The sequence below is a fragment of the Lynx canadensis genome, chromosome B1, assembly GCF_007474595.2.
Source record: "Lynx canadensis isolate LIC74 chromosome B1, mLynCan4.pri.v2, whole genome shotgun sequence".
Classification (NCBI taxonomy): domain Eukaryota; kingdom Metazoa; phylum Chordata; class Mammalia; order Carnivora; family Felidae; genus Lynx; species Lynx canadensis.
In genome coordinates this window covers 96,063,582-96,085,608 of record NC_044306.2, presented here as the reverse complement: position 1 = coordinate 96,085,608, position 22,027 = coordinate 96,063,582, and the positions used below count along the sequence as shown (strand labels likewise).

Here is a 22,027-nt window from a genome sequence, read left to right as displayed (position 1 = left end):
GCCCTGATGTTAGCTATCCAGATCTCTGCACCCCCTTCTACCAGCATCATTTCTGTCATCGTATCACTGCCCCCCACCTCGCACCCTCCACCTCCCACCATGCACATATGCTCCCTTTGTATTTGCTCTCCCATCTCTTCTTTGTCTTTCACATGCTCTGTGCTTTTGTTCACACTATTTTCCCATTTATAGGTTTCCCATTAAAGGTTTCCCGTTATAGGTTTCCCATCAAAGGTTTCTTTTCCTGTTCTGTTCCTACGCATCTTTAACTGTAACTTCTGTCAAGTGTTGAGATATTCCCCATTCTTCCAGTTCCCACCGTCAGAACCAGAGGCTCCTGCTATGTGTTTCCAAACTTCTATTAAAGCACTTTTCACAGTTTTCTCACATATTGTTTACAGTTTTCATTCCTACTAGATTGGGAGTTACCCGAGGGCAAGGGAAATGTCTTGTTTTTGTAGTTTTAACACATAGCACAGAAAAGGCAGATAGTGGTTACACAAATGTTTGTTTCACTAAAGGATTAGCATTAATGAACATTTAATGTATATCTAGGTAAGAACAACAATCAAATAGATTTTAGGGGAATACTAGAAGTTAGCAACTAGCATGAAACGTAAATAATAAATGCTGACCAATTGGTGTTATTATTTTAAGTTTTTGAAAAGCTTGAAATTAAATTAGGCAAAATAAACACCCAAAATAAACTATCCTTGATAGTTATATTCAATACACGTATTTTCCTTTCTCGTGAAACTTAAGTTCCAGGAGGCATTTTCTGACTATTACAACTTCACATTTATCTCCATATTTCTGTTACTTTTCTGTGTAATCCAATCTGGTTCTAAATCTATGCTTCCTTGAACAATTCATTAGTTTGTAGATGTATATTTTTATCTTTGCTTTGTGATTATAAAGGTTATATGTTCTTTTACGTCAGGGATTACATCTTTGATTTCTTTGAATTTTCTCCGTAGGACCTAAGGAGAAGCTGCACACATATTATGTCCTCAAAAATTACTTGTGGAATGAATAAAAGCAAATTCACATCACTAAACATTATAAATACTACATAAATAAATGTATCTGTGTATTAAGTCAAAGGAAGCAATTCCTCAAAATATTTTTTGTGCAAATTTTGCTATGGGTGAATACCATATAAAAACTTTTTACTGCAATTAGAATTATTTAAAATGTAATGCAGGTGTTGATTGCTTTGAGGATAGTAGTAAAAATTTTTATTTAAATTTAATTAGATCAAGACTTGAGGAGCAAGAAACACATTGCTTTATTTACATCATAGTATTTGCTCTTTTGTGTCTTTTTGACAGTTGGACTATAGAATTTACTGCATGGGAAAATTTACCAGTGTTGCACAGGCTTGTGAGTCTCAAGTTTAAATCTGGGATTCAAGGCTTACTGATGGAAGTGAATGCTTTCTTTGATGATCTCCCAACACCACCAGAGTATGCAGATCAGCCTCGTGATGGACCCTGGGAGTATGAAGGTGAAACTTTTCTATTTCGAGTACCAAAGCTGAGAGAAATAGAGAGCACGTGTTATATATGGGGTGCTCTTTTACCATATCTATTACTCCTCTCAGAGTTTACAGATACCTCATGCTACCTAAGTGAGAAACTGAAAATTCAATGGCATGGAGAGCTGGGATCAAAACTGTGTGACTTGGAATGAGGATTTTGGGTGAACAGTCTATATCTCATAGGTACTTAAAATTATCTATGAAATAGTAATAATCAGCAAGGCCTGTGAAAATGTTAGTCCAAGTAATAAATATAGATAATTATTTTATTTTAGGTGTTGAGTGGTATTTGCAAAGCATGCATCATTGAATTTAAATTGAGTGTTCTCTAAGCTCTAGGAACTATAAACTAAAGCTGCACCCCCTTTTTAAAAAAATTTACAGTAGTATTGTGATACTTGTAAAAATTAGCTATATATTTTGATAAAGATTTTTCATCTATATATTTTCTGTTGTTTTAATGTATAGATTTGATTGAACAATTTGAAAATAGAAGGTGACCTTGTCATGGAATCAGTAGTGTATTGGAGCTCTGTGAGGGATCCAGTAGTCTAGCTACTTTAAACATACCTGTGTCTGCATCTAGCACCTCTTGACTCCAAATCCAGTACCTTCCAATATATACTGTTGTTCTGCTAAAAAAAATTCACTTCTTAAGCATTTGATGAGAAGAAATTCTTTCTCTGAAAACTCTCTTGAAACCATATTCATAACTTTGGTTATAGACATGAAAACTTGAATATGTTTTTTATCCCAAATTTTCACACCTAAATCGGAACCTGTCATCATACAAAATCACTTTTATTTTTGACTTTCCAGTTTCGGTTAACTTAAGTTTGAGATGACATCCTTGTGTTGTCACTGACCATTTTACCCCACCTCCCCTGTTCACTAGTTATCAAATCCTATTGATTCTTCTTTGGGGATGTTCCATGAATTTGTCCCTTCATTTCCATCCTCAACATTACTTCTTGGACCATTAGACTATTATAATATGATTTCAGATAGTGTTCCTGCTGCCAATGTCTCTCTAATCCTGCTTATCCCATACACAAATACGTGGCTGGTGGTCCTAAAACACCACTTCATTATTTTCGAGAAGATTGTAGCTCCATTTTGCTTGCAAGGTTAAGCCCCAAATTGCTAGACTGCTATTCAGAGTCTTTAATTGGCTGCTCCCAAACTGTGTTCAATTTCTATCTTCCAGAAACCTCTGCCTCAACCAAGCAGGCCTGTCATTTTAACTTAAATGATTTGAACCTTTGAACACATAGAATTGTCCTTTCTTTCTGCTTACCCTTATCCTCCCTTTTCAACCTGACTATAATGTTACCTCCTCTGTGAAGCCTTCTAGGGTAATCCAGTTCATGGTGATCAGCTTATCTTTTGAACTCCTGTAATATATATTAACTATGCCATTCATTTACCCATTTATTATGTATTGCTTTGTGACCTTTATGTATCACGATATTGAATTTTCTCTTATAATTTACACTGCTGTTTAAACTCTTAGGTACTGTCTTATTTCCTTTATTATATTTAAAACTGCTTGAAGGCAGGAATATATATTTTTCTGTCCTCTGAGTGGATTTACTATAAAGCTAATAAAGCTTATGCTTCAGGGCCCCTTGCACGGGTTCCTTCTAAGGTCCTGTGTCTGATTTTATATATATTTTTTTTCAGACAGGGCCCTCCCAAATTGTATAAGTTTCTGCCCCACAAATCCTGGATCCAACCCTGCATGGGAATATTTATTGTGTGCTTATGATAAGGCACTGTTTTATTATAATATTTATGCTTAGCTACAGATAGAACTACCCTCCTCCATCCTACCCAAACTCCAATATAATTAATTATATTAATTCTCCAATTTATAATAATAACAAATAGAAAAATCTAACAGAAGCAATCACATACAAAGCAGGAGAAAATATAGAATATCTCTGAGCAGTGTCCTTTGGCCTCCCTAAGTATGGTAGCAACATGGTCTCAGCAGGGCTCAGTCATGAAGCTGAATAATTTGTTATGCCATAGTTCTTTTATGGTTGGGATTGATGTTATTATTTAAAAAAATCTTATACCAGCAATAATGGGTCATTAGCCAGAAATATTTGGAGATAATCTGAGTTCTCCTGCTTCTCAAGTTATACTCAGCATCAGAGAGTCATAGCCTTGTTTGGGTGGGGTAGGGGAATGGAGACACTTCAGTGCACAGGCTGCTCCAAGCAGAATCTTTGTTCCCAGTTTGACAGCACTCTGGCAAGTACTTCCCAAATCTTGTTCCATTTAATCCTCACAGCAATCCCATGAGATTTACAAATGAGGAAGCAGAGACTCAGAGAATTTCATTATCTTGCCTAAGATCACACAGTACATAAGTAATGGAGTGGGTACTCAAAGCCAGGTCTGATTTTAGAACTAGATTTTAAAAATTCCTTACTGAAGTGATTACAGTAGACAGATTTGTCTGTATTGTCTTTTTTTAAAAATTCTTTTTGAAATCCTCTTTTTTTTTTTTTTTACTTACATCCTTCAGTCCTGTTCATTGATATTAGTTTTGAAAAATATGCTGAGTGGGGAAAAAAGGTTCTAGTGAGAAAAGCTTGGAAAGCTCTGCAGACTCTGTCCCTTAGAGAGTCACTATGAATATTATCATATTAATAACTAAAAAATCCTTTAGAAATCTGTTTTATTTTTTATATTTTTATTTTTTTTTAAGATGAGAGACAGCAAGCAGAGGAGGGCCAGAAAAAGGGGGAGACAGAGGATCTGAAGCAGGATCTGTGCTGACAACAGAGTCTGACATGGGGCTTGAAACCATAAACTGTGAGATCAGGACCTGAGCCGAAGTCAGACACTTAATCTAGTGAGCCACCCATGTGCCCTGAGAGATCTGTTTTATATTATTAACCCAAAATATCACATATTTGTCTACTGTACTTTTTTCTTTACATGGCAATATCAGTAACCATGCCAACTACCATTTACTGAGTATTTACTATGTGCCAGACACTATTCTAAACACTTCATTCATTAGTCCTATGACCCAGATACCAGTTTTATTTCTGTTTCATAGATTAGGAAACTGAGACATAAGGCAGTTAAGAAATTTGCCCAAGATCATGTAAGTGAAGTAGGCATAATTTGAACTCAACTATTATTCTATGCTGCCTCCCACATTTAATACTTACTTATCTATAAAAATTCTGTCGAATTAATATTTCAGTGAAATCATTCTGGGAAACAATTGGAACAATTGTATATATGTGTATTTATGTAAATTTGGAATAGAATATTTTGTATGGACAACAGATAAATTGCTTTAACATTTAATATTCACCAGCTAATGAGAATGTTACGCTGAATTTTTTAATTTTTAATTTTTAAGTTATATTGAATTTTCTAAAAAGTAGTTTGCAGTAATGTTGAATATAAAATTTTATTTTTTAAGGTTCTAGATCTTCCTTCTTCAGAATGTGACTTTTTACAATCTTTACTTTCTTGACTTTTTCTGGATGTCTCAATATGATTGTTTTTTACTTATAGTTGTTGAATCTTTTTTTTTTTCTGCAAAAACATCAATTGTTTCCACTTGGTCCCTGGCTTGGGAGAGGGCATCAGGGTGGTTAAAAAGCTACCTAGTGGCTGCACAGAGAGGCTCAGGCAAAAGCCTTACAGGAGGGGATGCCAGAGAGGCCTCTAGCCTGCTTGAGGGTGTGCTTTTCCAGGAAATACTGGCCTGGCCCAGCCTAGAGACCAGCCAGCCTGGGAGATCAGTCAAGTGGTTGCCATCTTCTTGATGAGTTTCACTTCCTCATCCAGGAAGTGGTTCTCCAGGAAGTTACAGGGATGTAGGTCTGGAATGCTAGGCGTACAGATACAAAACAGCCTGGTTCAGGGTTTCTCTAGACCATGGTAGCTTCCATGGCATCCAGAGTTTTACCTCACTCATCCTGGAATGGCTTCTGCATATCCTGGAAGAGAGCACAGCTGCTGAGTTGGTTTGCATCAAGAGACACTGGGATGCCTGGGTGGCTCAGTCAGTTCAGCATCTGACTCTTGATTTGGCTCAGGTCATGATCTCATGGTTGAGTTTGAGCTCTGCATCTGGCTCTGTGTTGTCAGTGCAGAGCCTACTTGGAATTCTCTCTCTCGCTCTCTCTGCCCCTCCTCTGCTGTGCACACACTCTCTCAAAATAAATAAATAAACCTTAAAAAAAAAAATTAAAAGAGACACTGTTGCCCTTGAGCTTCTCCTCAGCCAAGTCCAGCCAAGTCTCTGAGAAGCTTCTATACACTCCAGAGCCACATTGTCACAGTCAAAATAGAAGCCTAGAGAGAGTTAGGTGTAGAAGGACTGAAGATGCATGTTGATCAGGCGGTTGAGTGCTGTCTCCACCCTGGTGGAATAATTCTGATGAATGTGGGAGCTCACAGTTGATTGGCAATAAAGAGCTAAGCTCAAAATATGATGTTGGCTCATTGCCAGAGGCAGAGGATGGCTGAGAAGATGGTTCCAAAGGTTGCAACTGGAAAAGAAGTTGGAGGGTGGTCTGAGGCTGGAAGAAGGGACATCTATGGGTCTGTTTGGTTCAAACACTGTTGAAGCAAGAGACAGGTCTGTGGGACTGCTAGATGTACTGCTTTGAAATGTTGTTTTGTTTTGTTTTTGTAAAACAAGAAGAAACAGTACCTCAAGGTGGAACTCTGCTGGTAAATTCTCTTTTAATGCATACTAAAGCTGCTTGCTTCTTAAGGACAGCTTTCCAAACAGTTTTTTAAAGTCATTAAACTCTCAAACATTCTGTTTGGTTTGCAAAATATGGATGAGTCCCACCCATAATTATTATGGTAGGCATTGTACAAAGTTAGAAGCATTAAAGCAGACTATGCAATTCCTCTGAAATGCAAAATCACACAGGTAACAGGGATTATGGTATTTCCTAAGGCTGACCCACTTCCTGGCTTAAATCACTTCCTGATTTAAATTCATCAGGACCAGTGACTTTTCATGAAACTAGTCTGATAGAGCTGAAAACTGTACAGAGCTTCTAGATAGTCATGATACCTAGTGTTTTTTTTCCTTAGGGTGCTATTATTAGAATATTAATTCAACTTCACTAAGTTCTGTACCTCTCCCATGGTTTATAGATCCTAAGTCAACAAGCACACAAAATTTAGAAGCTAATTTCCTAATGAGATGAATTCTGAGCTCCAAAGCCTTTGTTTTAAACTTTAAAATTATAAAATTTATAGTGATATATTCAGCTCTGTCGGTGGCATCACTTGCTTCTATACAAAGTCCGTACGAGGGTATATGGATTCTTCTGGCCCTAATTGTGCTGGACAAACAATATTGATGTCTGTAAAGATGTTCAGTCAAGAAGTATGGTTTAGAGATGCATTGCATGGCTCTAGCTTTAAAGAAAAAATTCTTTAGATGTTATTTGGATAATTAAATACAATTTTACCACACGGAAAAAGCACTTACCACATCTAATCTATTTGAATCACTTCACATTCTGCCTGTTGAAAATGCTATCCTGGACATTTCTCAGTGACAGCCAGCCATCTAAGGATGTTCTTCACCTCCTAAAATTAACCTCACCCATAGATTTATCTTTTGGTAAAGTTTTTGCTTGAAGTGCTTGTTTATGCTATGTTCTTCTCCCAAGGCTTCTTTTAGGATTTCTTAGATGCAACAAATTATCAAATTCAGTTACATGTAGCTGAGTCATGAACCTATAATTTTTCTAAAAAGATCATATATTTTGTGTATTTTTCTCCTTTGTTGATAAAAGAAAATTATATACATTGTACAATACTTAGGAAATAATAAAAAGTACACGAATAAAAGTAATCTGTAATATTACTACCCAGATAAAATCACTATTCACTTTTGGACGTATAACCATGCATCCCAATGGCTGAATATGGCCAGCAGAATTTTTTGTTTTATTTTTATTATTTTTTTAAACAGACCTTATTGTCAAGTTGACTAATATACAGAGTATACAGTCTGCTTTTGGTTTGGGGGGTATATTCCCATGATTCATTGCTTACATACAACACCCAGTGCTCATCCCAACAAGTGCCCTCCTCAATGCCCATCATCCATTTTCCCATCTCCTCTTCCCCCCCCCCCCCCCCGCCCGCCTCCATCAACCCTCAGTGTGCTGTCTGTATTTAAGAGTCTCTTATGGTTTGCTTCCTTCCCTCTCTGTAACTATTTTAGATTTTTGTAAAGCTTACAATGTGTTTTTACAATTTACAAGACTCAGAGTGCTCCTCGTGGTTACAGAGCATGCGTGGTCCTCCACATAGCTGAGGGAGCGATCTCTGAATCACAATACAACATTTTTAAAAACACATTATAGTATTGTTGTAGAAAATAGGCAGAAGCATCAGCATTAGATTCTTTCAGTCTCAAGTCCCAAATTCCCAGTAAGATAATTTGGTTTCCACTGCATTCCTCTTCTTTAGAGAAAAAAGGTAGGTGGCAGAGGGAACCGCCATGTTATTCTTGTGTTTGGAACTACTAACGTTGCTAAAATGCTTCATTACTTTGGATGTGTATACCTAAACTTTTGCACATCTATCAAGCAGTTCTGATACTCATTTCTTTCACTAAAGTAAACTCTGAGATGAGGAGTCAACCAATGAAGATTTTTTTTTTCAATGAGGCATTTTAAAACACGATATTGTTTTAGATAACAGTAATAATAATGACTAACACTAATGTAATGCTAACATTGTGTAGGATGCCATTCTAAGCACTTTTCACCTTTCAAACGCTTTAAGCACACCATAATCCATTTTTCAGGTGAGGAAACATATCTCTGTTGGATAACTTGACCAAGGTCTCATGGCTAGTAGGTGCCAGAGTCTAAATTTGAATCCAGGTTATCTGGCTTCAGAGTCCATGCTTTTTAATCCCCATACTATACTGCATCTGTTGATAACTTAATAATTATTATATTAACTTGAATTGCTAGTATAATTTCTTCAAAATGAATCATTTATTTTCTTCACTCTTATTAATTGTATGGGCATTCAGATATCAAAAGAGAATAATTTCAATGAGTAAAATGCAAATATTTTACAGTTTTAATCATATAAAGGCATAACATATTAAAAACATGAAACAAAAAATAGTGCCCAAAGTTGAAAATCTTGAATATTCATGACTTGAAATATTTTGATTTATAAAGTTACCTCTATATATTTGTAAGTAAAATTGGAAGTCTCCTGTATTCATCAGAATTCTTTTATTTGTAAATGAAAGAAGTGAAACTAGGAAATTCGAGCAGAAAGAGAGAATTGTTGGCTCAAGAATTTAAGAAGATGAGAGGTGGGGTAGCTGGCCTGACTCAATCCAAAGATTAGGGTGATGGCAACAGATATTTTTCTTTTCCTCTTTTCTCTTCTCACACCCCCATATCTGACCCCCCCCCCATTAATCTCTACATCTCTTTCTTATCTTCGTGTATCTGTCTTAATACTTTCCTTCTGTAGAGGCCTTTTTTTTTTCCTTGTATGGTTCTCCAGCATCATTCCTTCCTTTGTTTTGTTTGTTTTGCTTTTATGAAATTTAGTGTCAAATTGGTTTCCATACAGCACCCAGTACTCTTCCCGACAGATGCCCTCCTCATGCCCATCACCCACTTTCCCCTCCCTCACAGCCCCCATCAACCCTCAGATTGTTCTCAGTATTTAAGAGTCTCTTATGGTTTGCCTCCGTCCTTCTGTAACTTTTTTTCCCCCTTCCCCTCCCCCCTGGTCTTCTGTTGAGTTTCTCAGAATCCACATATGAGTGAAAACATGTGGTATCTGTCTTTCTCTGCCTGACTCATTTCACTTAGCATAACACTCTCCAGTTCCAACCACGTTGCTACAAATGGCCAATTTCATTCTTTCTCATTGCCAAGTAGTATTCCATTGTGTATATCAACCACAATTTCTTTATCCATTTGTCAGTTGATGGACATTTAGGCTCTTTCCATAGTTTAGCTATTGTTGAAAGTGCTGCTATAAACATTGGGGTATTAGTTCTCCTGTGCATCACCCTCCTGTATCCCTTGGGTAAATTCCTAGCAGTGCTATTGCTGGGTCATAGGGTAGGTCTATTTTTAATTTTTTGAGGAACTTCCACAGTTTTCCAGAGTAGCTGCACCAGTTTGCATTCCCACCAACAGTGCAAGAGGGTTCCCGTTTCTCCACATCCTCTCCAGCATCTATAGTCTCCTGATTTGTTCATTTTAGCCACTCTGACTGACGTGAGGTGATATCTGAGTGTGGTTTTGATTTGTATTTCCCTGATGAGGAGTGACGTTGAGCATCTTCTCATGTGCCTGTTGGCCATCTGGATGTCTTCTTTAGAGAAGTGTCTATTCATGTTTTCTGCCCATTTCTTCACTGGATTATTTGTTTTTCAGGTGTGGAGTTTGGTGAGCTCTTTATAGATTTTGGATACTAGCCCTTTGTCTCACATGTCATTTGTAAATATCTTTTCCCATTCCGTTGGTTGCCTTGTGGTTTCCTTTGCAGTGCAGAAGCTTTTTATCTTGATGAGGTCCCAATAGTTCATTTTTGCTTTTAATTCCCTTGCCTTTGGAGATGTGTCAAGTAAGAAATTGCTGCAGCTGAGGTCAGAGAGGTCTTTTCCTGCTTTCTCCTCTAGGGTTTTGATGGTTTCCTGTCTCACATTCAGGTCCTTTATCCATTTTGAGTTTATGTTTGTGAATGGTGTGAGAAAGTGGTCTAGTTTCAATCTTCTGCATGTTGCTGTCCAGTTCTCCCAGCACCATTTGTTAAAGAGACTGTCTTTTTTCCGTTGGATATTCTTTCCTGTGTTGTCAGGATTAGTTGGCCATATATTTGTGGGTCCAATTTTGGAGTCTTTATTCTATTCCATTGGTCTATGTGTCTGTTTTTGTGCCAATACCATGCTGTCTTGATGATGACAGCTTTGTAGTAGAGGCTAAAGTCTGGGATTGTGATGCCTCCTGCTTTGGTCTTCTTCTTCAAAATTACTTTGGCTATTCAGGGTCTTTTGTGGTTCCGTACAAATTTTAGGATTGCTTGTTCTAGCTTTGAGAAGAATGCTGGTGTAATTTTGATTGGGATTGCATTGAATGTGTAGATAGCTTTGGGTAGTATTGACATTTTGACAATATTTATTCTTCCAATTCATGAGTATGGAATGTTTTCCATTTCTTTATATTTTCTTCAATTTCCTTCATAGGCTTTCTATAGTTTTCAGCATACAGATCTTTTACATTTGGTTAGATTTATCCCTAGGTATTTTATGCTTCTTGGTGCAATTGTGAATGGGATCAGTTTCTTGATTTGTCTTTCTGTTGCTTCATTATTAGTGTATAGGAATGCAGTTGATTTCTGTACATTGATTTTGTATCCTGCAACTTTGCTGAATTCATGTATCAGTTCTAGCAGACTTTTGGTGGAGTCTATTGGGTTTTCCATGTATAATATGTCATCTGCAAAAAGTGAAAGCTTGACATCATCTTTGCCAGTTTTGATGCCTTTGATTTCCTTTTGTTGTCTGATTGCTGAAGCTAGAACTTCCTTTATTGTCTGATTGCTGAAGCTAGAACTTCCAACACTATGTTTAACAACAGCGGTGAGAGTGGACATCCCTGTTTTGTTCCTGATCCTTAGGGGGAAAACTCTCAGTTTTTCCCCATTGAAGATGATATGAGCTGTGGGCTTTTCATAAATGGCTTTTATGATGTTTAAGTGTGTTCCTTCTATCCCGACTTTCTCGAGGGTTTTTATTAAGAAAGATGCTGAATTTTGTCAAATGCTTTTTCTGCATCGATTGACAGGATCATATGGTTCTTTTCTTTTCTTTTATTAATGTGATGTATCACGTTGATTGATTTGCGAATGTTCAACCAGCCCTACAGCCCAGGAATGAATCCCACTTGATCATGGTGTATAATTATTTTTATATGCTGTTGAATTCGATTTGCTAGTATCTTATTGTGAACTTTTGCATCCATATTCATCAGGGATATTGGCCTGTAGTTCTCTCTTTTTTTTTTTTTTGCTGGGTCTCTGTCTGGTTTGGGAATCAAAGTAATACTGGCTTCATAGAATGAGTCTGGAAGTTTTCCTTCCCTTTCTATTTCTTGGAACAGCTTGAGAAGGATAGTTATTATCTCTGCTTTAAATGTCTGGTAGAATTCCCCAGGGAAGCCATCTGGTCCTGGACTCTTATTTGTTAGGAGATTTTTGATAACTGATTCAATTTCTTCTCTGGTTATGGGTCTATTCAAGCTTTCTATTTCCTCCTGTTTGAGTTTTGGAAGTGTGGGGGTACTTAGGATTTTGTCCATTTCTTCCAGGTTGTCCAGTTTGTTGGCATATAATTTTTCATAGTATTCCCTGATAATTGCTTGTATTTCTGAGGGATTGGTTGTAATAATTCCATTTTCATTCATGATTTTATCTATTTGGGTCATCTCCCTTTTCTTTTTGAGAAGCCTGGCTAGAGGTTAATCAATTTTGTTTATTTTTTCAAAAAAACAACTCTTGGTTTCATTGATCTGCTCTACAGTTTTTTTAGAATCTATATTGTTTATTTCTGTTCTGATCTTTATTATTTTCCTTCTTCTCCGGGCTTAGCCTGTCTTTGCTGTTCTGCTTCTATTTCCTTTATGTGTGTGGTTAGATTTTGTATTTGGGATTTTTCTTGTTTCTGGAGATAGGCCTGGATTGCAATGTATTTTCCTCTCAGGACTGCCTTCACTGCATCCCAAAGCATTTGGATTGTTGTATTTTCATTTTCGTTTGTTTCCATATATTTTTAAATTTCTTTTCTAATTGCCTGGTTGAGCCATTCATTCTTTAGTAGGGTGTTCTTTAACCTCCATGCTTTTGGAGGTTTTCCAGACTTTTTCCTGTGGTTGATTTCAAGTTTCATAGCATTGTGGTCTTAAAGTGTGCATGGTGTGATTTCAATTCTTGTATACTTACGAAGGGCTGTTTTGTGACCCATTATGTGACCTATCTTGGAGAATGTTCCATGTGCACTTGAGAAGAAAGTATATTCTGTTGCTTTGGGATGCAGAGTTCTAACTATATCTGTCCAGTCCATCTGATCCAATGTATCATTCAGGGCCCTTGTCTTTATTGATCCTGTGTCTAGATGTTGTATCCATTGCTGTAAGTAGGGTATTAAAGTGTACTGAAATTACCATATTCTTATCAATAATGATGCTTATGTTTTTGAGTACTTGTTTTATATACTTTGGGGCTCCTGAATTCAGTGTGTAGACATTTATAATTGTTAACTCTTCTTGCTGGATAGACCCTGTAATTATTATATAATGCCCTTCTTCATCTCTTGTTACAGCCTTTAATTTAAAGTTCAGTTTGTCTGATATAAGTATGGCTACTCCAGCTTTCTTTTGACTTCCAGTAGCATGATAGATAGTTCTCCATCCCCTCACTTTCAATCTGAAGATGTCCTCAGGTCTAAAATGAGTCTTTGTCGACAGCATATAGATGGGTCTTGTTTTTTTATCCATTCTGATACCCTTTGTCTTTTGGTTGGAGCATTTAGTCCATTTACATTCAGTGTTATTATTGAAAGATATGGGTTTACACTTATTGTGATATCTATAGGTTTCTTGCTTATAGTAGTGTCTCTGGTACTTTGTGGTCCTTGCAACATTTCACTCACAGAGTCCCCCTTAGGATCTCTTGTAGGGCTGGTTTAATGGTGATGAATTCCTTCAGTTTTTGTTTGTTTGGGAAAACCTTTGTCTCTCCTTCTATTCTAAATGACAGACTTGTTGGGTAAAGGATTCTGAGCTGCATACTTTTTCTGTTCATCACATTGAAGATTTCCTGCCATTCCTTTCTGGCCTGCCAAGTTTCAGTAGATAGGTCTGCTACTATCCTTATGTGTCTACCTTTGTATGTTAAGACCTGTTTATCCCTGGCTGCTTTCAGAATTTTCTCTTTATCCTTGTATCTTGCCAGTTTGACTATGATATATCATGCAGAAGATCGATTCAAGTTATGCCTCTAGGGAGATCTCTGTGCCTCTTGGATTTCAATGCCTTTTCCTTCCCCAGATCAGGGAAGTTCTCAGCTATGATTTCTTCAAGTACACCTTCAGCCCCTTTCTCTCTTTCTTCCTCTTCTGGAATTCCTATTATACGGATATTGTTCCATTTGGTTGCCTCACTTTGTTCTGTAATTCTCCCCTCGTACTCCTGGATTTTTTTATCTCTCTTTTTCTCAGCTTCCTCTTTTTCCATAATTTTATCATATAAATCATCTATTCTCTCCTTTGCCTCTTCAGTCCGTGCTGTGGCCACCTCCATTTTATTTTGCACCTCATTTATAGCATTTTTAAATTCATCATGACTATTTTTTAGTCCCTTTGTCTCTGTAGCAATAGACTCTGTTGTCCTCTATGCTTTTTTCCAGCCCAGCGATTAATTTTATGACTATTATTCTAAATTCTTGTTCCATTATATCACTTAAATCATTTTTGATCAATTCGTTACCTGTCGCTACTTCCTGGAATTTCTTTTGAGGAGAATTCTTCCATTTGGTCATTTTGGCTAGTTTTCTGTCCTTATGTGTTTTAAAAGCTTGTTGTATGCTCTGTACCTTCAAGCACTGCTATATTAAAGGAGGGTCATACACTGTCCCAGGTCTGGCCCTTCAGGAGGTGTTTTTTCAGGGATTGTTACTTGCTCTCTGTTGGTGTGACCTTGGTTATTTTATTACCCTACTCATAGTAATATTTTGGGCCCTACACCACATGTGCTTTGATACGTTCCTTGGAGTAGCCCTGTAAAGGAAAACAGATAGACAAACAGGAGACAAAAACACGCAAACACACAAACAAATAAACAAAAACAAAAACCTAAAGACTAAAAACAAAAAACCCCAAAACACCGACCACAAGTAAAGAAGAGGGTGGAGGTGGTGCTGATGGAAGAGCACATACAAAGAGAGAAATGACAGGAGCGGGGAAGGGGGGTGGGAAGAAAAAATAAACATTGGTTCAGCAGAGAGACTAAAAGTCTTAATCCAGAGGGAGAGAGAAAGGAAAATAAAGAAGGAGGCAGGGAAAAAAAAATGAAGATAAAGTTACCCAGAGAAAATATATGGCTTGATTATTTCAGAGAGAGAGAGAAAGGAGTGTATCGAAGGTGGTGTAGAACATGTATCAAGAAAATGGATTAAATATGTCTGTTTTGACAGACCAATAACCAGAGTAACCAGCCTAGGAGAGGGAAGAGATAAGGAGGAGAATTGGGGGTGGGGAGGAGAATATATCTATATATCCAGAATTGACCTAGAGTTAATCCAGGCAATGCTGCATCGCTTGTAGGTAATAGCTATCCGCAGGGTCTGTGCTGCTTTGGTGGATATACAGTTACCCAGTACAAGGGGGTGTGGTTTGGTGTAATCTGAGCCTACCTCCACAATGGGCCCTGGGAGTGATCCCTGACGCTCCGCCTTGGCGGTGGTGGTGGGGTGGAATGGTGATTCCCCAGTTTCTTTTCCACAGAGCTAGACAAGGTGACCTCAGTTTGAGTCGTCCTCACTGCAGTGGGCATAGACGGGATGGTCCCTCTCACTCTGCCAATCCCCCGACCCTACGCTTGGCTAGGATTCAAAATCCTGCTCCGTGTGCTCTGGCGCTGGGGAAGCACCTCTCAGTGAGGCCTGATATGTGGTCCTGGCTGGCTTTGTCTGTGCCACTGCACTTCAGGGAGGACCGCCTTCTCCTACTATGGACTGAGCTGCCACCCTCCCCAAGAGCCCCTGGGGTGGTGGATGCAGGCCGCCTTTGTCTTTTCCCGCAGCACTCCAGGGAAACAGCGTTGTTTTCCTCCTGCAGACATCGCCCTCTGCCCAGCCACTGCGCCTGGGGATGGCGGACACAGGCAGGTTCTGTACTATCCCGCAGCCCTCCAGGGAGGGAACCACTTTCTCCAACTGCGGACTGAACCTCTGACCTACCACCACACCCAGGCCTGGCTTTCCTCCTCCCCAGGTGCGGAACAAGGAGCCATCCCCCGTCCAAAGAAAGTCCCACAGTTAGAGATCGTATTCCTCTCAGTCTCAATCTGAGGTCTTTCTCCTGTCCAGATACGGTCCTGCACTTCCCTAGCCGCTCTTTCTCTTCCCTTTGTCTCTCTGCAGAAGGGGGTCCTCCTCCTCCATGCCCACGTGGCCTTTTTTTTTAATCTCCCCCAGTTCAGTTACCCACCTATCTTTTTTTCCAGCTTTCCCGTTTTCTTCCTAGTAGATTCAGTCTCTTTTCCTCCCAGGCTCTGGTGTTCAAAGTCATTTGGCTTCTACACCTCTTTGTTTGAGAGACGTGGGAACTATGGATCCCCCCTACTTCTCTGCCATGTTGGCCCCTGTCCCCTGTAGAGGCTTCTCTTATGAGGTGGTGGTGAGGGAGATGACTCAGGCAATTGAAATTTGCAGTAATCCTAATTTAGCCACTATAAAGGAAACAGATTTCTTCTTCCCACTTTAGTATGTAAAGAGGCTGTGATATTGTAGTTGGCAGCCCTGTCTGAATCACAAAGTTTAAAGGTAAGGAGCAGTTCTTCAAAGGCTATAAGGCTTTTGAAAAAAAGGAGAAAGAAAATGTGATAGAAATGACTGGTGTCCATTGTATTTCCACATCTCCAGTACAGTCATTATATAATTCTTAAATATAAATCCTTGTGGGTTATTTAAGTTTTTCATTTTTCTTTCTTCTTTTCTATCTGCAACCCTGAATTTTCACAAATTTTCTAGTATACTCAATGGAAAACAAATGTGCATAAACCATTTGCCATACACCAAGGACAACTAAAATATGTTGTAGGGAGATAAGATTGGAATTACTAATATTTTAATTTCTTCTGTTAAAAGCATTTGTCTTATACTGTCCCAAGATTAATAAGAAAATCAGGAGTTTATCATTTTGGGTTTTCCAAGTTCTTATGTGTTAAAGATGTCTCTGAGTATCTAACAGGCATGTTTAATGAACTCACCAATTTATTGTCACTTTAAAGATTTTATTATTTAGATTCTGTAGAGAGGTAGGAATTTTACTGTAAGTAGTTTTTTTAAAAGTATTTTAATTCCAGTTAGTTAACATAGTGTTATATTAGCTTTAGGTGTTTAATATAGCCATTCAGCAATTCCATACATCACTTAGTGCTCATCATGACAAGTACACTCCTTAATCCCCGTCACCTATTCCATCCATTCCGTCACCCCATCTCCCCTCTGGTGATCATCAGTTTGTGTAATTAAGAGTCTGATTCTTGGCTTGTTTCTCTCTCTCTGTCTTCTTTTTCCCTTTTGCTCATTTGTTTTGTTTTCTTAAATTCCACATGAAAGAAATCATATGATATTGTCTTTCTCTGACTGACTTAGTTCACTTAGCATAATACTCTCTAGCTCCATCCAAATGGCAAGGATTTTATTCTTACAAATGATTTCATTCTTTTTTATGGCTGAGTAATATTGAATTATACACACACACACACACACACACATACACCACTTTATCCACTCATCAATCAGTGGACATTTGGACTGCTTCCATAATTTGGCTATTGTAAATAATGTTGCAATAAGCATAGGGGGGCATGTATCCCTTTAAATTGGTGTTTTTGTATTCTTTTTTTCTTTTAATTTTTTTAATGTTTATTTTTGAGAGAGACAGAGTACAAGCAGGGGAGGGGCAGAGAGAGGGGAGACACAGAATCAGAAGCAGGCTCCAGGCTCCAAGCTGTCAGCCCAGAATCTGACATGGGGCTCGAACCCACGGACAGAGAGATCATGACCTGAGCTGAAGTCGGATGCTCAATCAACTGAGCCATAGTCAGGCACCCCAGTGCTTTTGTATTCTTTGGGTAAAAACCCAGTAGTGTGATTGGATTGTGTAGGGTAGTTCTATTTATTTTTTATTTTTTTATTTTAGAGAGAGAGAGAGTATCAGCAAGGGTGAGGGGCAGGGAGAGAGAGAGAGAGAGAGAGTGAGAGAGAGAGAGAGGGAGAGAGAGAGAGAGAGAGAATCTTAAGCAGGCTCCATATTCAGTGCAGAGCCCTTTGTGGGGCTTGTTCCCATGACCCTGGGATCTTGACCTGAGCCAAAATCAAGAGTCAGACCTCAACCAGCTTAGCCACCCAGTTCTATTTTTAACTTCTTGAGGAAGCTCTATACTGTTTTCCAGACTGGCTGCACCAGTTTACATTCTCTCCAACAGTGCAAGAGGGTTCCTTTTTCTCCATATCCTCAACAACACCTGTTGTTTCTTGTATTGTTGATTTTTACTTTAAGTAGTTATTGACTATATAACAGACCTTACCTTTATAAGACAGAATCCTGGAAGGAATTATATTATCTTGATATGTTAGAAGTCATACTTTATTTAATCTTAATAGAGCATTCTTCCATGTAGTTTCTAATTCTTGAAACAAATGTCCATAACAAAGAAAATTAAATCATTTTAATGTAAAAAAATGTGTTGATTACTGATTAATTTATTTAAAATAGGCAAATATCCTTTCTTCATGGAACTTTTATCCAATGAATTATAGTACATGGATTATAATATGAATGGTTATATTATTGACATTATTTTATATATGCTATGTGATTGACTTATAAATAGCATTTATTGAGGATTTACCATATGCTAGACAATGCTAATCACATTACATATATTACCTTATTCAGTTTTCACCTGGGAAGAAGGTATTATTATTTTGCCCATTTTACAGGTGAGGAAACTGAGGTATAAGAAACTGAGATAGGGGCGTCTGGGTGGCTCAGTTGGTTGAGCGTCTGACTTCGCCTCAGGTCATGATCTCGCAGTTTGTGAGTTTGGGCCCCGGGTCGGGCTCTGTGCTGACAGCTCAGATCCTGGAGCCTGCTTTGCATTCTGTGTCTCCTTCTCTCTCTGCCCTCCCCGACTTGTGCTCTGTCTCTCTCTATCAAAAATAAATAAATGTAAAAAAAAAATTAAAAAAAGAAGGAAAGAAACTGAGATAGACTAAGTGACAGAGCAGGGATTCAAACCTAGATTCATTCATCTTAGAAGCCTGCACTCTTAACCATAGCGCTGTATCATCTCCAGTGGCCTGAGCATTGGCAGGTATAGAGTAGGGCCTCAATAAATGATCATTGAATAAAAGTATTTCTGAGGGCCACTTATAACAATGGCATTGTGTTAGGCAGTAGAGATAGTGCAAAGATGGCATGATATAGTAAATTATGTTATTTGCTTTAATTAACTTATTAATAAATTGGAGAGAACCATTAACTAAGATGTTTATAAAGTAACAGAATCTAGGGGAGATGTAAATATAAGTATGGCAAAAGTCAAGAGACATCATGTTGTAAATTTAGTAAGTTACTTCATGATTGTAACATGAATCAATCAAGCAGTCTAAAACTGCTACCAAAAATGATGAATGAAAGGAATTTTCAATTCCAGTCAAATGAATTTCAGACCATGAGATATGATTTTATATCTATACTCTGAATCTGGAGCTTGCTCTCTAGATTTTCAAACATATTTGTTTGAAAGATGTTATGGTTATCCTGTTTTTTGGGGAGGGGGGAGACCTGTGAAACTTGGTGTTATATAAAAATGATAATTAAGGGGCGCCTGGGTGGCGCAGTCGGTTAAGCGTCCGACTTCAGCCAGGTCACGATCTCGCGGTCCGGGAGTTCGAGCCCCGCGTCAGGCTCTGGGCTGATGGCTCAGAGCCTGGAGCCTGTTTCTGATTCTGTGTCTCCCTCTCTCTGCCCCTCCCCCGTTCATGCTCTGTCTCTCTCTGTCCCAAAAATAAATAAACGTTGAAAAAAAAAATTTAAAAATGATAATTAAAATAATTTTTTTCTAATTATTCAGATGTATTTCCCAGTAACCTATTCCTTGGTTATAAATTGCAAATTTTAATGTTTTATTTTTATTTGAGAGAGAGACAGAGAGAGAGACAGAAGGAAAGAAAGAAAAAGAGAGAGCGTGAGCGAGGGAGGGCAGAGAGAGAGGGAGATATAGAATCTGAGCTGTTAGCACAGAGCCCGACACAGGGCTTGAACCCATGACCCATGAGATCATGACCTGAGCCAAGGTCAGATGCTTAACTGAGCAACTCAGGTGCCCTCCAGACCTTTTTTTTTTTTTTTTAATTTTTTAATGTTTATTTATTTTTGAGACGGAGACAGAGCATGAGTGGGGGAGGGGCAGAGAGAGAGGGAGACACAGAATCTGAAGCAGGCTCCAGGCTCTGAGCTGTCAGCACAGAGCCTGATGCGGGGCTCAAACCCACGAACCGTGAGATCATGACCTGAGCCGAAGTTGGACACTCAACCAACTGAGCCACCCAGGCGCCCCCCTCTAGACCTTTTTTATCTTGCCTCCCATTTTCTCATCCTCCTCCCAACTTTCCTTTTCCTACCTAATATGGAATTGCAGGATATTAGCCTGGAAGAAACTTTGAAGGTCATCTATTCAGTACTTTTATTCAATTCAGAAATCTCTCCTTCCATTTGTTGGTGGAGGACATTATCCAACCTTTGAGAAGCACATCTATGGGGCACCTGGGTGGCTCAGTCAGTTGAGTGTCTGACTCTTGATTTCAACTCAGATCATGATCTCAAGGTTGTGAGATTGAGCTCGGTGTGGGGATCCACACTGGGCATGGAGCCTGCTTAAGCTTCTCTCTCTGCCTCTCCCTCTGTCCCTTCTCCACTCGTGTGTGCATGTTCTTTCTCTCTCTCAAAACAAAACATAATGATAATAAAAAGAAGGAAAAGCAGATCTAGTGTTGGAAGTGCAGTAGTTTCTAAAGAGTGCCAATATTAGAAAATAAATTTCTATATTTAATTGAAACTCACTTCTATACATTTGCTAGATGTTGGTCCTAGTTCTGCCTTTTAGATTAACAAAAATAAAGTTTATTTCTTATCTATGTGTTAAGTTTGGCCAAAAACCTAGCCACCTAGGCTATATCTACGTTCAGGGAGTGCTGGGAAATTTCTCTGCTTGCCAGGAAATCACAGGTTAGGTAAACCTAGTGATATCTATTATAAAAAGGTAGCAGGGGAGAATAGATATATATGGACAATCATCAGTAATTCTGCCTGTAGAAAACAGGAAAACAAATGAAACATCATGTTCTATGTTCTTTTCTGTGATGGTCAGTCAACTGTGGCCACAAGAGGAGACACAGGAGATTCTCAGGAAAACTAAGTTTATTATATGCATAGGTCCTAGAAACAGGAGGCATACCATGCATGCCATGAAGGGCTACATGGGAAAACACTAGCATGGATTGGGAGGCTGAAAGGGCAAGAGGTAGGAGAGCACCCAAGTCACTGCCTTTATTGGAGTTTCTGAGAGAAAGGCAAGGCAGAACAAGGAAAACAGTTTAGGTTTGATTAGTTTGAATACTTTTGGTGAGCTCTAAGCTCTAAGAGTGGTCCCTAGTTGCCTTGTACCTGGCCCTGGGATGATTAAGGTATAGGAACATTTCCTCCTGAGTTGTATGGCCAGATAGAGGACGTATACCTTTGGATTAGTGTGCATATCAAAGACATGTTCCCAGCTGGGCCCTTAGCTATCTCTAAGAATTGGCTAGCCCAGGGAGTGGCAATCTCTCTCCAAACAGAAATGTTTTGTTTTTTTTTTTAAGATGTCAAAACATCATAATATACAGAAAATAAAATACGTAATAGTATACATCATTGTAAGAAATTTAAAATTTGGGGTCAAACAGGGTTAAATTGAGTGACATTTTTTGCCCATTATTAAAAATGAATTAAGTATGTTAGTAATTAATTTTAAAGAAATCAAAATTTAAAATTCTGCAATTTAATTAGCTTATGTTACTAACTTTGAACACTACTAATATAATCTTAATTTTTAATTTTAAAAATATCATGACTGGGAACCTGTATTCTTTTGGGGGGGAACAGGGGGAATCTGAATCCTTAAGAGATACTTTCAAGATATTCATTCCTTAAGATATTTGATGAGGCAAGTTTAGCTTCTGAACTTATCAAATATAACATTGGGCAAGTATGTAGTTGGCTGAAATACACCTATCTCTTATGTGAAGGGCAATAAATTGACTGGGTTGGGTAGATGCTGTTACATTGCCATCTTTTCAAGATATTCATTCCTTAAGATATTTGATGAGGCAAGTTTAGCTTCTGAACTTATCAAATATAACATTGGGCAAGTATGTAGTTGGCTGAAATACACCTATCTCTTATGTGAAGGGCAATAAATTGACTGGGTTGGGTAGATGCTGTTACATTGCCATCTCTGACTATTTTGTGAGTGGAGTACTTTAGCATATCATGTACAGTGTGCTGAACATTATTAACATGAATCCAAACACCTCATCCTGAAATTGATGTTCTTTTTATCTAGCAATTAACTTCCGCTGTTAATAGAAATAGAGCTGAAA

The 22,027-nt window shown here is 38.2% G+C and overlaps 1 protein-coding gene across 6 annotated transcripts in view; it reads left to right on the top strand.

Annotated features, from left to right (window-relative positions):
* CB1H4orf33 (chromosome B1 C4orf33 homolog) overlaps window positions 1-22,027 on the top strand; it is a 131,860-nt gene that overhangs the window by 73,611 nt on the left and 36,222 nt on the right. For all 6 annotated transcript variants that reach the window (XR_003968350.1, XM_030313077.1, XM_030313076.1 and 3 more), the window contains one exon: window positions 1,332-1,507. Coding sequence is in view for 5 of the 6 variants with exons in the window: in XM_030313077.1 (XP_030168937.1) it covers window positions 1,332-1,507 (176 nt within the window). In the remaining variant the exon portion in view is untranslated. The remainder of the gene's footprint in view (window positions 1-1,331; window positions 1,508-22,027) is intronic.